The sequence below is a fragment of the Sylvia atricapilla genome, chromosome 20 (assembly GCF_009819655.1).
Source record: "Sylvia atricapilla isolate bSylAtr1 chromosome 20, bSylAtr1.pri, whole genome shotgun sequence".
In the NCBI taxonomy this organism is placed as follows: domain Eukaryota; kingdom Metazoa; phylum Chordata; class Aves; order Passeriformes; family Sylviidae; genus Sylvia; species Sylvia atricapilla.
In genome coordinates, this window is record NC_089159.1 from 8,809,719 (window position 1) to 8,825,118 (window position 15,400).

Consider the following 15,400-nt stretch of genomic DNA (forward strand, 5'->3'; position numbering starts at 1 on the left):
GGGGACAGCCTGGCCCGGTTCTGCTGGCCCGGGGACAGCCTGGCCCGGTTCTGCTCCCCCGGGGACAGCCTGGCCCGGTTCTGCTCCCCCGGGGACAGCCTGGCCCGGTTCTGCTGGCCCGGGGACAGCCTGGCCCGGTTCTGCTGGCCCGGGGACAGCCTGGCCCGGTTCCTCTCCCTCGGGGACAGCCTGGCCCGGTTCTGCTGGCCCGGGGACAGCCTGGCCCGGTTCTGCTCCCCCGGGGACAGCCTGGCCCGGTTCTGCTGCCCCGGGGACAGCCTGGCACCCTCCGAGGGTCCCGGTGCCGCGGCCCCGAGCACCTGCCGGGACAAACCCCGGCGGTAGGACCGAGCGGGCGGGTTGTGCCCGGCTCTCCCCGGGATTTCTCCAGCACGGAGCGGGCGGGTTGTGCCCGGCTCTCCCCGGGATTTCTCCAGCACGGAGCGGGCGGGTTGTGCCCTGCGCTCCCCGGGATTTCTCCAGCACAGAACGGGCGGGTTGTGCCCTGCTCTCCCCGGGATTTCTCCAGCACGGAGCGGGCGGGTTGTGCCCGGCTCTCCCCGGGATTTCCCCGTCGGCACCTGCGGAGGAGCGGCGGCCCCGACGGGGAGGAGCGGGAATGAAACAGGCTGGAGCCGGCCACGACTTCTCCGAGTAGATTTTTTTTCTTTCTTTTCTTTTTTTTTTTTTTTTTTTTTTTGAAAGATGTGAGAATTCATCAAAACTGAACAGATAGATACCCGAGTAACCAGCACGTTGCAAATCATGTATCTTTTTTTTATTATTATTATTATTTTAAAACAAATATAGAGCACAGTCCTGTGATATTTAAATTTATTATACTTTTTTTTTTTTTTTTTTTTTTGTTCTGGAGTGAAAAATAAAAACCTGAGGTTTATTCCTGCATTCTCTATACCCCGCACTGTAGCAATATTTTAGTTACGTTTTGGATTCGTTAGTTTATTTTTTTTTCTTGCAAAAGTCCGTGAAAGGATTGAAATCTTAGTTTTAATGACTCCAAAAATTGTTTTATCAGTGGCACATGATTGTCCTAGAGAACAGGCGGGATAAACAATATTTTAAAACACAGAGAAACCAATATCTCCTTCAATCACAAAGAGCTAAATAGTTTTCATTTACAATATATATGTTCATGTAAAATGAAAAAACAAAACAAAAAAAAAAAAAAAAAAAAACCAAAACCGAAAAGAACTTAAATGCGAGGAGTTAAACTCTAAATATTATGTACACACCAATGTACAACTCTGAATAAATTAATACCAATTTGCATATTCTGGGAATCCTTATAGCTTATTTACACAAATTACCATTTATTTCATAAATATCTGCCCAGGTACCCACGAGGCTTCCCCCTGCCGTGCCTGCTCTGTGAGGCAGCGGCCGCCGAGGCGGTTTGGTTTCCATCTTCCATTTCTTATCTCTTTTTTTTTTTTTCTTGTTGTTTTTCTTTTAAATCTTTTTAAATTATTATTTTTTTTTCCCCTCCCGTTGCACAGATGAGGGTTTGGCCCCTCTCACCCCGCACCGAGGTAAAGGTTGGGGCTGCCCCGTCCATCAGGCGTCTGGGCACCAGCTCATCACCGTCCCCTGAGCTGCCCAGTGCCCGGAGCAGGGAACTGGGGGGTCCGTGGCCTCGCTGGAATTGGGGGGAACCTCTCCCAGCCCCACAGCCGAAGGGTCGGGCAAACCCCGCTCTCTCCAGCTGCTCCCTCCCGGCTTTGGGGTGGTGGGGTCCTCATGACCCTCGGGGTCCATCCCTCTGCTCCCTGTCCGCTCCCACACCCCTCGCTCCGCAATAAATATTTATACTGTGCTGTACAAAATACCAGTGCTTGTCCGCCCCGCCGGGAGGGCTGCGCTGCCCCCGGCCCCCGCCGCTTCACTTCGGGGACTCCCTGCCCGGAGACAGCTCCCGCTGGCTCTCCAGCCCGCTCACCAACCTCTGGATGTTCTGCAGTTCATTGAGGGACTCCTTGAGCGAGGAGCCCTTGGGGGAGGCGGCGGGGCGCTGGCCGCTCCCCTTGTGCAGGGGCACGTCGGGCAAAGGGCTGGATTCCCGGCTGCTGCCGGCCTTGGAGCCCTCGGAGGCGGGGTTGAGGCTGGCGGGCAGGCCGGTGGTCAGCAGGTTGGTGCTGGGAGGGATGGTGACGGGGAGCTGGTAGGGGCTGAAGCGCAGGCGAGGCCGGCTGCTGCCCAGGAAGGGGTTGCGGGACAGCGGCCCGGCGGCGGCGGCGCTGGTGGCCGGCATGGCCGAGGCGGCCGCTGCTGCCGCTGCCATGTAGGTGTAAGGGTAGGGGAAGAGTCCGCCGAAGGTGGGCATCGGGATTCCCTGTGGAGAGAGGAAGAGGGGTCAGAGCTGTGCTGCTGGTTCTGCTGCATCCCTCCCCGCTCCTGCCTGCCCTCCCCCAGCTGTGTCCCCAAAAAAACCGCCGAGGTAAAGATGGAACAGCCTGGTGTGACCCTGAAAGGAGTGTGGGGATACCTTCCTGTGGGGATACCTTCCTGTGGGGATAACTTCCCGTGAGGGTTAGGGTACAGCCCCATCTGCCCCGTCCCAAGCCAGGCTGGTGACACCGAGCACAAACCCCTGTCGGAGGTCTGCCCCATCCTTTCCTTGTCTGCGTATCATCACAGCCCCTTAACCACATTAAAACACGTTGTTGAGCAGGACGGATAAATGAGGGGAGTTCAAAGACATCTTTATGTATTCCATCAGAGGAGATGGGAAAGGCAAGGCCAGCGCAGGCGCTGTGGGAGCGCCTCAGAGCTGACAGGGAGCTGCTGGATGGGGACAGCCAGGTCAGGCAGGGCCACAGCTCCTGACTCTGCCCTTGACCATGGAGGAGCTGTAGCTACTCCAAAAAAAATCAAGATTCCTCCTCAAATCAACCCTGAAGCCACTTTCAGAATGTCCCCTGACTTCTGCCTGTGCCACATCTGGGAACACGTCAGGGGTGTGTCACCCCCTTGTCCCTATGGGCTGAAAGGGCCTGGGGGAGGCTGCGGGCACCTTCCCCGCAATGGGGCCACCCTGCACGTCCCCACACTGGAGGTGACACTGGCCAGGCCTGACCTGCACCCCCAAAGTGCTCCCCTCACTCAGGGAGCTTTTTGGGAGGACACGAGGAGGAGACTCCAGGGCCCAGCTGGACAGCAGGGGTAGGGATGGAGACACAGGGCTTACCTGAGAGGCCAACATGTGCTGGGAGAGGTGGAAAGGGAAGGGGGTGGCCGTCCCTGCCGCGCCCGGGGCGGATGACAGGGCTCCATTCTCCAGGCTGCCCCCGCCGGTCACCGAAGCCAGCAAATGTCCCATGCCCATGGCAGAGAAGGCTCCGGGGGCCATAGCAAACTGTCCTGGGTGGATGAAGAGGGGCTGCCCAGCACCCAGAGGGCTGAAGAACTGCTGCCCGTGGAGGCCAGAGAGCGCCAGGCTCTGCAGGTGGCCGGCGCTCAGGTGCGGGGGGCTGTCCGTGTGCACCATCAGCGGGGCGAAGGCCTCCTTGCCCAGCCCGCCGCCCTCGGGGTCCTTCTTGCCCGCCTCCGCCTCTTTCCTCCGTCCTTCCACCTTGTCCTTCTCCAGGCCCCGTGGGCCGAACAGACCCTCTCCGGGACCCTCCCGGGGGGACGCACCGTCCTTGGCTTTCTCCGGGCTGTGCCTCTCCTTGCTCCTCTCCTCCGGGCACCGCGGGCTGCCGCGGGGCGTCGCGTCCTCGCCGCTGGGGCTGGCCGCTGCCACCGGCCGCTCCTCGGGCACCTTCTCCACCTCTGCATCGCTGTCAGCCCCCGGCTTCTCCTCTGCAAGGGGAGAGAGAGGCAGAGGTCAGGGCAGAAACACCCAGGGGAGATGAAGGAGGGGTCACCCATAGGAGCCCTGGTGTCAGGGAGAGGTTGTGACGGCGAAGCTGCGATCATTTTTAATGGGAGAGACTCGTTTTTGGGGGGCAGAAATGGGCCCTGGTGCTATGGTCGCTCTGGGGAAAGGGGATTAACAAACAGCGAGTCCTGTGGCTGTGCCAAACAGGAAAAAAAAATATGTTTGCTGGAGAAGCAGACTCTATTACAGCATCGCTCTCCTCAGCTGCAAAGTCCAAGCGGGGATGAGGAGAGCGGGCAGCACGGGAGGAAATGGTCCTGCGTATATTTAATTATGTGGAGCTGATCGCCAGCGCACCGTGGATTTATTCCAAATGTGCAGGTTGAGACAGGTTAAAGAGCCAGCTTTAAGGCTGGGAGTACGGCACAGGCTTCTCTAAAAAAGGGCTTTAATTTAAAAAAACCCATTGAGCTCTCAGAGGAGGCAGGGGGATGCGAGGCGAGGCTGAAGGGCTCCACTAAACGAGAAAAGCCTTTTGGTGCGGGTGAGGTGAAGCTCTGCAGGCTGGGGCAAATATTCGGGGAAGCCTTTGAAAGTGGAGAGGGGTGTAATAAACCCTCCCTCCAGCTCGGGGTGGGGGGTTGCAGTTTTGATGAAGGTTTGCAGGGAATCGAGTTGGTGGAAAGTTTAAAGAGCAGATTGATAGTGCGGCGAGACAAAACCCAGCGTCGAACAACTGCAGCGTGCGAGCTGCTGGATTATTTTCATTTACCAGCTTAAAGCCTTGGAGTTCCAACTTTTTTTTTTTCTTTCCTCTTTCAAATATATTAATTATTTTTCTTTTTTCTCTCTTTTTTTTTAGGGGAGTGTGAGATTCCCCTGGAGGGCAGGGCACGCTGGGTTAATGTGAGGAGCACACGGGCTGCTTTGCCATTTCTTCTTGTATAATATAAATACAAGGCATCAGGTGCATTGAGGAGCAAATATATACTCGAAAGGAGACAGAGAAAGAGAAAAACCTCGCAGCTCGTGAATGCCATTTGCCTTTGCCCTGTTTTTGTCCTTTCAACCCCTGGGCTCCGCTGTGCGCAGCATCCCCATCTTTATTTTTTTGCCTCCCTGCTCACGGGAAAACCAGCACGCAGCAGCCCCCAGGGAGCCATTTGGGGACACTTAGGGACCGATTACCTCTGCCGCTGCCCTTGAGGCGCAGGGGGCTGGGGAGGGCACCCACGGGCGAGTGCAGGGCATCCCGCACGGCCGAGGGCTCGCAGGAGGAGGCGTCCGACTCGCCGCCGTCACGGTCGGGCTTGCAGGGCTCCTCGTACATCCGCAGGGACGGCAGCGAGAGCTGCTTCCTGCGGGGGACAGGCAGCGTCGGGCACCGGCCGTCCCCTCGGCGGCCACCGAGCCGGGGAAGGGGACACCCACAGCCCTTACCTCTTCTCCCTCCGGCCATTTCCCGTGTCCCGAAAGCCCTTGGCGAAGGGGTTGTTATCGATTTTCAGCTGCGTGATCTGCCAAGGGGGGGGTAGAAAAGGAGAGAAGGGGGCGGCGTGAAGCCCTGGGCGCCCCCTCCCCTTTTTTCCCCCGCCGCCGTCGGGGAGCCCGAGCTGCTGGGCTCAGGCTGCGGAGCCCGCGTTAACACACCGCATGGCTTTATTAAAAATGATGCTGAGGTTTGGGCTTGAATTATTAATAGCGTCTTAATGATAGGAAGTTATTTTTCACGGCCCCCCGGAGGGAAGATGGCGACTGAGCCGCTCGGGCGCTGGTTAAAAGCTATTCTTATCCCTCTCTTACCACGGGGTTTGCCGGGGCCCGGCGACATCAGGGCGCTCAATAATGCATGGGCCTGAACACACGGCCCCGAGAGGGGCTCTGGAAAAAGGGCCGGCCCCGCCGCGACCCCCGGCCCCGAGCATCCCCCGACCCCGAGCATCCCCCGACCCCGAGCATCCCCCGACCCCGAGCATCCCCCGACCCCGAGCATCCCCCGGCCCCGAGCATCCCCCGACCCCGAGCATCCCCGGCCCCGAGCATCCCCCGGCCCCGAGCATCCCCCGGCCCCGAGCATCCCCCGGCCCCGAGCATCCCCCGGCCCCGAGCATCCCCCGACCCCGAGCATCCCCGGCCCCGAGCATCCCGCGGCCCCGAGCATCCCCCGGCCCCGAGCATCCCCCAGCCCCGAGCATCCCCCGGCCCCGAGCATCCCCCGGCCCCGAGCATCCCCCGGCCCCGAGCATCCCCCGGCCCCGAGCATCCCCCGCCCGACGGGGCCCACGGCCGGCGGCCGCCCCGCGCGGCTTGCGGCGGGGGCCGGCAGACAAAGTGCTCTTTAATCGATTGTGACTCTTCGCCATAAACTTTACGAGGGAAACAAGCCCACCAGGACCCTCAGACAGAGCTGTCAATTAGCATCAGCAGGCAGGGGTGGAGGTGGGGGGTCAGCTTTTGGGTTAAAACACACACACACACACACAACCCTCGGGAGGGGACGGAGGACGCTCTCCGCTGCCCACGGCGCTGCCCTGCCTCTGCCTGCTCACAGGGCGACGCTTGCGAAATCACCAAAGCGACTAAAATTAGCTTATCTGCCTCTATTTTTTTGGCTCCTCCAGAGCCCTGGGCACCTTTTCGGTGAGGCTGCCCAGGCCTGGTGCTGCTCTCCACAGCCCGGGCCCGCAGCAAAGTCTCCCAAGGCCCAGAAAGGCGCAACAAACTCCGCGAGGGGAATTCTTCACAGCAATAATAGAAATACTGACAACAGCCTCGATATTCATCCTAAAACCAGCAATACTCACACGAGCAGCATGAGGGTGCATCCTGCTCTGAGGGCTTGGGGATTAACCTTTCTACTGTTGCTGCTTTTTTGCCCTGGAATACCCTCACCAACACGCACACACACATAAAAATACAGTGCTGAGGGGTAAGGGATGGGACGGGGTGAGAACAAGGAGAGGGACAGGGACAGGGCTGGGGACAGGGGCAGTACCTTGTCGTTCTGGTAGGCAGTGACGGCGATGAAGTCGGTCTCGGGGAACACGTAGGTGCGGAAGGTGCTGTAGGGCAGCTTGAGGATGTCGTTGGCCCGCACGATGTGGAACCTGGGCTGGTACTTGTGCATGGAGTTCAGGATGGTCTGCGATGGGCGAGAGAGCACAGCCCGAGGCTGCCGTCAGCCCCCGCACATCCAGCCCCCTCCCTAGAAAAAAAAACCCCTTTTCTCCCCAAAGAACTAAAAAAAAAAAAAAAAAAATTACACCCCTCAAATTCACCCAGAGGAAGGAAATTTTTTTTTGTCCTTGGTGCCACTGCAGGATGTGTCCCCAAAGAAGGACATGAGGAATTTAATTTGGGATCCAAAGAAGGAGGTCAGGGAACGCAGGCAGAACAGCATCTTTGCGGGTGCTAAGCACGGCAATAAAGCAGCAAAAGGGATCTCCCGGGTTTATTACAGCCCTGCCAAGCGCGCGAGGCGACTTTTCGACATGTTTCTCACCGCTTTTCATATTTCCGTCCTTAAAAATAAATTACTATCCCTCACCACCACCACACGCACACACACACACCAAAAAAAAAAAAAGTTAAAAGGCTCTGGGTGAGTGTCGGGGGCGGCAGGAGCCGGTGCCAGCCCCAGCCAGCGCCTGCGACCTGAAAGGAGCATTTCACCACGAGCCACAGCGAATTTATGTCTCGGAGCAACGTTGCAGAAGGAACAGACTTTTTTTTTTTTTTTCCCATTTTTTTTTTCCCCAGCCAGGTGTCTGAAAGCCTCGCCAACACTTAAAGCCGTTCTCTACTCTTTCGTTTTAATTTTTTTTTTTTAAATAAAACTCGAATTCCCCGTGATTTGGCTGAGGATTTCTTTTTTTTTTTTTTTGGAAGCGGCTGAACACCCCAAGCCGCGCCCCTGGGGCCGCTCCGACCCCTCTTGCCCCTCGCTGCCTGTTTTCCTGCCCGATGGCTTTTAAATAATTCCCCAACCTCTGTGGTCGGACTGAAATGCAGAATTCACTGCCCAGAATTCGTAGGGGGACGGCGAAAGCTTGAGTAATTATTGTCAAATAACGTCGGCCAAATGGCTAAATAATTATCACTTCATTTCGGTTTAGAAGGTAATAAAAAAAAATCCCCCCCTCCTTTTTTTTTTTTTTTTTTTTTTTTTTTTTTTTTTTAACCCAAGCAATAATCACCTGCTGACGAGCTGTCAGATCGCTGTTATATTGATATAATCTGAACGGGATTTATCATGAAAATGGTGCAAAAAGTCTCATTCAGGCGTGCAAATCTGCATTCCTTTAAAAAAAATAATCATCCCTCTCTGACCAGATGGGCACTGGCTAAACCCTCATCTCCCAGATTTAACACAGTCCGGATTTTGGACAACGACAGATACCAGAAATCTTTAATTGAAGGAGGCGAACCGTTAAAAGCGCTGAATCCAACTAGTTTTTCACCAGTACAAAAAAAAAAAAAAAAAAAAAAAAAGGTATTTTTTTAGACTCCTTCTCTATCGATTTACCTTTCTGACTATAAATAGCCTCGCAATGTATTATTTAACAAAAACGCTGTTTCCTGCCTTAGGAAAAAAAAATAGAAGTGAGAGAAGAAAAAAAAAATAAGAAGAAGATAAAGAAAAGAGAGTGGAAAAAATAGAGAGGGGAAAAAAATAAAAAGAGAAGGGAAAGTTGAGCGGGAGGTGCGGCGCTGCTCGGGGCTCCCCAGCAGAGCGGGGTCCCGCAGCGGCTCCCCGCTAATTACCGTATCAGCAGCGCTGCACCATGAACTTTCCCTTTATCGCCCCAAATGCTCGCTCGGAGGAAGGAGAGCCGGGATTTCCCCCGCCGTGCATTCCCCAGGATCGCTCTCCCTCTCCTTCCGAGCCTGCTTTCTGCTCTCTTTTTTATTATTATTATTATTTCTTTTCTCTCTCTTTTTTTTCCTCTCTTTGTTTATTTTGACTGGCGGCTTTTCGCCCTTCGTTTCTTTGTTTTGTTTTCTCTCCTTTAGGTGATGCAGACACCATCAAGGGGGATAATAAAGAGGGGCTTTTCAGAGGGCAGATGGTGCCAACCGCTCCAGCCCTTCTCTGTCCCGGCCGAGGAAAGCCAGCGCAGGTGCGGCGTGTCCTGGGTGACAGCGACAGCTCCTGCCCGGCCACCGCCCTGGCCGCAGCCCCCCGCTCGGCCCCGCGCATCCACCTCGCTCCATTCCTGTCCTGGCAGAGCCTCCGAGGCTGGGCAAGGAGCAGGACAGGCCCTGGAGGGCCGGGATAAAGGAGCCGAGGGGAGCCCGCAGCCCGGCTCTCCTTTTCCCCGCAGAACGGGAGCTGCCCCTCGGGGACAGCCGGGCCGGGGGCTGGGGACAGCCGGGCCGGGGGCTGGGGACAGCCAGGCCAGGGGCTGGGGACAGCCAGGCCGGGGGCTGGGGACAGCCGGGCCAGGGGCTGGGGACAGCCGGGCCAGGGGCTGGGGACAGCCAGGGCCAGGGGACAGCCGGGCCAGGGGCTGGGGACAGCCGGGCCAGGGGCTGGGGACAGCCGGGCCAGGGGCTGGGGACAGCCAGGCCGGGGGCTGGGGACAGCCAGGGCCAGGGGACAGCCGGGCCAGGGGCTGGGGACAGCCAGGCCAGGGACTGGGGACAGCCAGGCCACCGCGAGGCCCGGCCAGGCCCTGCCCGGCTGGAGGAGGCTCTAAAGCCCCGCGGTGTTCCCGGGGGATCAGGGGCAGCGTCCGCAGCTGGGACACCCCACAGCTGGGACACCCCACAGCTGGGACACCCCACAGCTGGGACACCCCACAGCTGGGGCACCCCACAGCGGGCAAATCCTATAGCGGACAAACCCCACAGCAGGGTAAACCCCACAGCAGGGTAAACCCCACACAGGTTAAACCTTACACCAGGTAGGAACCCCGCATAGGGCAAACCCCACACCAGACAAACCCCGCACCGGGCAGACCCCGCACAGGGCAAACCCCACACCAGACAAACCCCACACCTGGCAGACCCCGCACAGGGCAAACCCCACACCAGATAAACCCCGCACAGGGCAAACCCCGCACCGCTCCTACCCAGGGTCCCTGCCCGAGGGGCTCCGCTCTGCCCCGCAGCCGCACTTACAAAGCCGTGCTTATCCGAGATGTTGTTGGTGAGCTTGAGCTTGTGAAAGGCAACAGGTTTGGCCATCCACTGCTCCCCCGTGGCCGGGCTGTCGGGGTGGATGTACATGCGCTTGGGCATCTCCGGGTCGGCCTTGCCGGCCACCATCCAGCGGGAGTTGTGGAATTTGTACCGGCAATCGTCGGCAGCCACTATATCCATCAGCAAAATGTACTTGGCCTTCTTGTCCAGGCCGCTCACCCGCACCTTGAACGGGGGGAACATCCTCCTGCGGAGAGACCCAGAGCGCTACAGGGCTGCCCCCGCCCGCCGCCGACCCCCGAACCGCTCCCGAACCACCCTCCCTCTTAGTTCACTGCGCTGAGCATTCCCAGCCGTCCTCACATCCCCACTTCTTCTCATCCCGCTGTGCTGCCCCACACCGTGGCAGAAAAGCATTAAAAAAAAATTTTAAAAAATCCCATTTCGGGGCGTAAGGGGTGAAAATATATCCTTGTTTTCTCCTGTTTCTCTGCCCTTCTCCGAGCCGCTCGCTCAGCACCTCCGGCTGCCTCTCCCGGGGGATGACCCCGGACGTGGGGAAAGTTTGGCAGGAGGGAAGGAAGCAGCGGGAAGAGGCCATAAACAACGGGAGCGAGGGATTCCGAGCGCTCCGTTAACGTGCACGAATTTAAGAATTTTAGGATCGCGCTCGGAAAAGTAGTAATGGGAGCGGGGCGGGGTGCGGTGGGGGGAGCGGTGAGTGGAAAGCTCGGAGAAGCGGGGGGGGAAAACACCTCCGAAAAAGTGCAGGGATCGAAATCGCCGGCGTTATTCCACGGGGAAGGATGGGAAGCGGGATGGAGCGAGGGGCGCTGCGCGGCCGCGCAGGTGCGGGCCGGGCTGGGGGGGCTGCGCGGGGCCGCCTCTTACCTCCCCGACTTGGTGATCACCATCTCGGTGCCCAGCTTGTGAAACTGGTCCCAAAGCTCTTTGGCTTCCAGCGTTACTTTGGGATCGTCCTCGACCTCCTCCTCGGGCTCCAGGCTTTTGAGAGAGCGCAGATGAGCGGCTTGGTGGTGGTGTCCCAGGGCCGAGACGTGCAGCCCGGCCTCGGCCGCGCCGGCCAGCCCCGGGTCCGGCATGGGCTTCGCCAAGGCCGCCGGAGGCAGAGCCAGAGCCGGGAAAAAGGACGGCTGAGCGGCTGCGAGGAAAGCGGACATGGGGAAGTCAGCCGGCCGGGGTGCGTGGAAGGGGTGGTAAGCCATGGCAGTCCCTGGGAAGGCTGGATCTCTCATCGGTGCATCCACAAATCCAGGAGAAAAAGAGGGATTCCCTTTACAAAAAACGCGCGCGTGTGTGTATTTGTTGGCTTTTTATATATATATATATTTTTTCCCTCTCTCCTGCCCAGCGAACTCGCTCGAGTCTCTGGAAGAGGAAGGAAAATCAACAACACGGATACACACACTCCGAAAAAAAAAAAAAAAAAAAAAAGGCATAAAAAAGAGGCGAAAATCAGCCGAACTAGATTCGGAGGAAAAAAAATTAAAAAAAGAAAAAAAATTTAAAAAAAAAGAAAAAAAGAAAAATACAAGAAAGAAAAAAAAAATGGAAAAGCGAGGCAGTTCCCGGCTCCTGGGACTCGGTCTGCGGAGGGGAGACAGTAGGTCCTTATTTTTTGTTGTTGTTGTTGCAGCGAGGGAGAGCGAGCGAGGGAACGAGCCCTCCCAGGAAAGTCCTTCCCGACACTAAAATAGAAACAAAAGCCGGCTCGGGGCTGCGCGGGGCTGCGCGGGGCGCGGCGGGTAGGAGCGGCCGCGCTGCCCTCACACCCCCGCGGGCCCGGGCTGCGCCCCGCCGGGGCCCCGGCTCCGCGCTCCGCGCTCGGCGCTGGGGGCTCGGGCTGCTCATGGCCAAAAGCAGCCGAGTGGGAACGGTGAGATCTTGTCCTGATCTCTGTAAAACTGTGACTATCTCACATGTCCTTCCTGCTCTGATCCGCCCGCTAATGAGCCAAGCCCCCTTGATTGCTGATTTTACGCGTTTCAGACCAATTGTGGATCTGCATAGGCGGGGTTTTGACAGCTCCGGCCAAGCTCCGGGCGCGGGGGGGCGGGGGGCGCCGAGGGAGGGAGGAAGGGAAGAAGGGAAAAAAAAAAAAAAAAAAAAAAAAAAGGAGAAAAGAAAAAAAAGAAAAAAAAAAAAAAAAAAAGAAGAAGGTGTCGGAAGCATCGGCAGTAAGAAAACATGTCAACAGAATAAAATATTAACCAATGACAGAGAAAAGTGCTCGAAATCCCACCCCCGGCTCCTTTCCGCATACCGGGTCAGCCCCGGCTGCGCCGCCGGTGCGGGGCCAGCGCGGAGCCACCTCGGCGGAGCGGGGCGCGGAGGCCCGGGGGCGGGGGGCGGCGGCTGAGGCCCCGCCGGGCTCCGCGGGGGCGGCGGGCCGGGGAAGGGAGGGAGGGAGGGCGGCCAGAGGCCGGGGGAACCGGCGGATCCGAGCCGCAGATCCCGGAGAGCGGAGCGCGGTGGGGCGCGCCCCTCCCGCCGCCCCGCGTACCGCCGCGTACCGCCGACGGGGCGGCCGCCGGAAACGCGGCCCGGCGGGCGGAGAGCTGCGGGCGGCGGCGAGGCCCCGAGCGGCGACTTCCAGCGCGGGTGAGTCGCTCCCAGCCGTCGCCCCCCAACCCTGCCGGCAGCCGCCCCCGACCGGGAGCCGGGGGGGGATCCGCCCGCAGCTCCGCGCCCGCTTCGGAGGCGCAGAGCCCCGCAGCCCGCCGTCCAGGCGCGGCGGGTCCCGGCCGGGGGCTGTTTACCCGGGCGGGGGGAGGCGGATAAGGAGGAGGGGGGACACTCCGGGCTGTTTGCTGAGGGATTAGGGCCGGTCCCGCCGCGCCGGGGCCCGGGCGGGGGGCGGCGGGGCGCGGTGGGTGTCCCCTCGGAGAGGCCGGTTTGGAGATCTGCGCTGATTAACTGAGGGCCGCGGTGGCTGAAGAGGGCCCTGGCGCCAGGCGGCTGAGCCCTCACAATAAAGACCCGTCTCTTGTCACTTCATATTTACCCCCAAATCTTCAAAAAGCGCCCTGCCATCCTTCCAAGGCTCCTGCCCCCGCCGCCTGCGCTGCGGACCGGGCGGGACGGGGGGGTGGCGGCCGGCCCACTCTCTGTCCCCCGGCCTGTCCCCCCCGTGGCCGGGCCCTCCCGCTCCGCGGATGCGCAGCGAGGCGCGGGGCCCTCGCGGTGCCGTGGCGCTGCTCCCCGCGCGGGGGTGGGATTGCGGGGACCCCCGGGTGCCCCCTTCCCATCTCCGCTCCTCCTTTCCCCGGGTTCATCCTGCTGGTGGCGGACCCCCGCCCGCGGAGCCTCATCCCCATCGCCGGGCTCTGCTCGGGGCCCGTCTCCACCTGCCCCGCGGCAGGTTCACCTCTGCCCGCAGCGCTCCCGACGGGGCGGGCACCGCCTGTCACCCCCCGGCCCCGGGGGGGTCCCGCTGACCATTGAACGGGCAACGGGGACTGAAATTTAAACCCAATTTGGACTTTGCTTCCTCGCCGCCGTGGAAAACTGCTGACGGCAGCTTTGGCAAAAGTGGGGCTTGCTTGTGTATTTTTTTTTTCCTCCCACCCCCCCCAATTTTCCCCCTTTCACAAAGAAAAAGCGGAGCCTTTCGTTGCCTCGGGGGGTGTCTCCCCACGGCGGGACGGTTCTCCCGCGGCCACCTCTGCCGGGAAGACGCGGGGCCCGGCTCCTCTGGGGCTGGAGCAGCCGTGTCCCGGCGAGGAAAGGTCGCCTGTCCTCCGGGCCACCGGCCGGCGCCCCGCCCGTGTCCCCGCACCGCTGTGACACCGCAAGCGGCCTCGCCTGCGGAATAAACCCATCCAGAGCAGCCTCGTCTCCCCGACATTCCGTAGCGACGGCCGCCGGCGGGGCCGCGGGGATGGGGGATAACGGGGACCGGGGGAAACGGGGACCAGGGGAAACGGGGACCGGGGAACCCACTGCGCTGCCACCCCGCGCGGCCCCGGACACGATCCTGCACCCACGGACGGGCCGTGCCCGCGCATCGCCCGCCGGTGACCGGGCACCGGGCAGGGAGAGCGGCGACGGCCTCGGTTCTTGTCCCGAGGGCAGCTGTGTCCCGGGCCGGGGACGAGGAGTGTCCCCGCGCTGTCCCCTTCCAGGGAAGGTTTCCGATCTCCCCGAGGGGCCGCCGTGCCTCTGGCTCCTGGGAGCCGTCCCGGTCACCCGCGGGCCCGGTCCCCAGTCCCCGGGCTGGGAGTGATGGAGACCGGCCTTGTCCGGTGGGCTCGTCCCTGGGATCCGCCCTGGGGATCCGTCCCCGTTCAGCCCCGAGGAAACCGTCCGGTCGGGCCGCCCCCCGCCCGCCCCGCATCGCGGCCCCGCTCGCTCTTCCCCTTTCATCTCTGCCCATCTCCACTCATCATCCCTTTTCTATTTTTAGCCGGTAGACTTAGGCCTTGGCGCCAGGCCGTTTAAGACCTGTCAAAGTCCTTCATATTTCCCTCATGTCACATGGACCTTTCGCTCTCTTCCCCGCGCCATGCGAGGGGCCGTAATTTTGGATCTGTGAGCTGGTGAGCAAATGCAATTGCTCTTCTCCATCGCTGTGTTGTCTCCGTGACCCCAGCCAGCAGGACGGCTGGTGTCCTGTCCGGGGCACTTACACAAATTGCGGGGTGATTGATGAAAAATAACAATTCTCACAAGCAGCCGGGCCTCCGCCTTCCCCCTCCTCCGGCTCCAACCGGCTGCGGCGGCCCCGCGCCCCGGAAGCGCTCCCCCCGGACGGGGTGCACCAGGGAAAAGGGGGGGTTCTTGTGCCCGGCCCCCCAATTCCCGGCAGTGATGCCAGGGCGAGAGGAGACCCCCGTGCCCGCCGGCTGCCGCGTCGCACCTTCCCAATTGAGGGAGTCGAGCCGGCGTGGGAAACAGGCCCGTGGCGTGGGGGGAAAGGACACGGTGCCACTGGGCTCCGCTGTCCTTCCCTGCGAGCAGCCGGACGGACAGACAGACATGGGGATGTCAGAGAGTCCCCGAGCGAAGCCGCAGGTGCGGAGCTCCCTCCGCCCCCAAGGGAACGGGTCCTGGGTGGCCCATCCAGCCCCGGGGGCGTCCCCCGCGCCGAGCTGGACCCCGCAGCCCCGGCTGGGCCGTGGGGCAGGCGGGGCAGTGGCCGGGGGCGGCCCCACAGCTCCTCGGCCCCTCTCCCTCCGCTCCACCGGAGATGGAAAAGAGCCCCACGTGTGGCGGAACTGTCCTCCTTTGATCTCACCCACCCGCGCCCGGCACACACCCCTCCTCGCTTCCCTTCTCCGGGCGCCGCATCTCCCCCTGGCACCCTTTCGGCGGGGTGGGAATCCCCAAATCCCCGGGAAATGTCGGGAAAACGATTCCGCTGCCCCGCCGCGCTCCGGTGCCCGCTGGAGGGGACGG

General features: G+C 60.4%; 2 protein-coding genes across 2 annotated transcripts; one reads left to right on the forward strand and one right to left on the reverse strand.

Annotated features, from left to right (window-relative positions):
• Nucleotides 1-752: 752 nt before the first annotated feature.
• Nucleotides 753-11,720, reverse strand: LOC136370209 (T-box transcription factor TBX2-like). The gene is made up of 7 exons (XM_066333511.1): nt 10,874-11,720; nt 9,962-10,229; nt 6,834-6,980; nt 5,279-5,355; nt 5,027-5,196; nt 3,206-3,819; nt 753-2,350 (listed from the first exon to the last, which is right to left on the reverse strand). Exons 1-7 carry the CDS (start codon nt 11,236-11,238, stop codon nt 1,901-1,903), a joined length of 2,091 nt encoding a protein of 696 aa, XP_066189608.1. The 5' UTR covers nt 11,239-11,720; the 3' UTR covers nt 753-1,900.
• Nucleotides 11,721-12,216: 496 nt separating this feature from the next.
• Nucleotides 12,217-12,825, forward strand: LOC136370337 (serine/arginine repetitive matrix protein 3-like). Its single transcript, XM_066333714.1, has one exon. It carries the CDS (start codon nt 12,217-12,219, stop codon nt 12,823-12,825), a length of 609 nt encoding a protein of 202 aa, XP_066189811.1.
• The last annotated feature ends 2,575 nt before the right edge of the window (nt 12,826-15,400 follow it).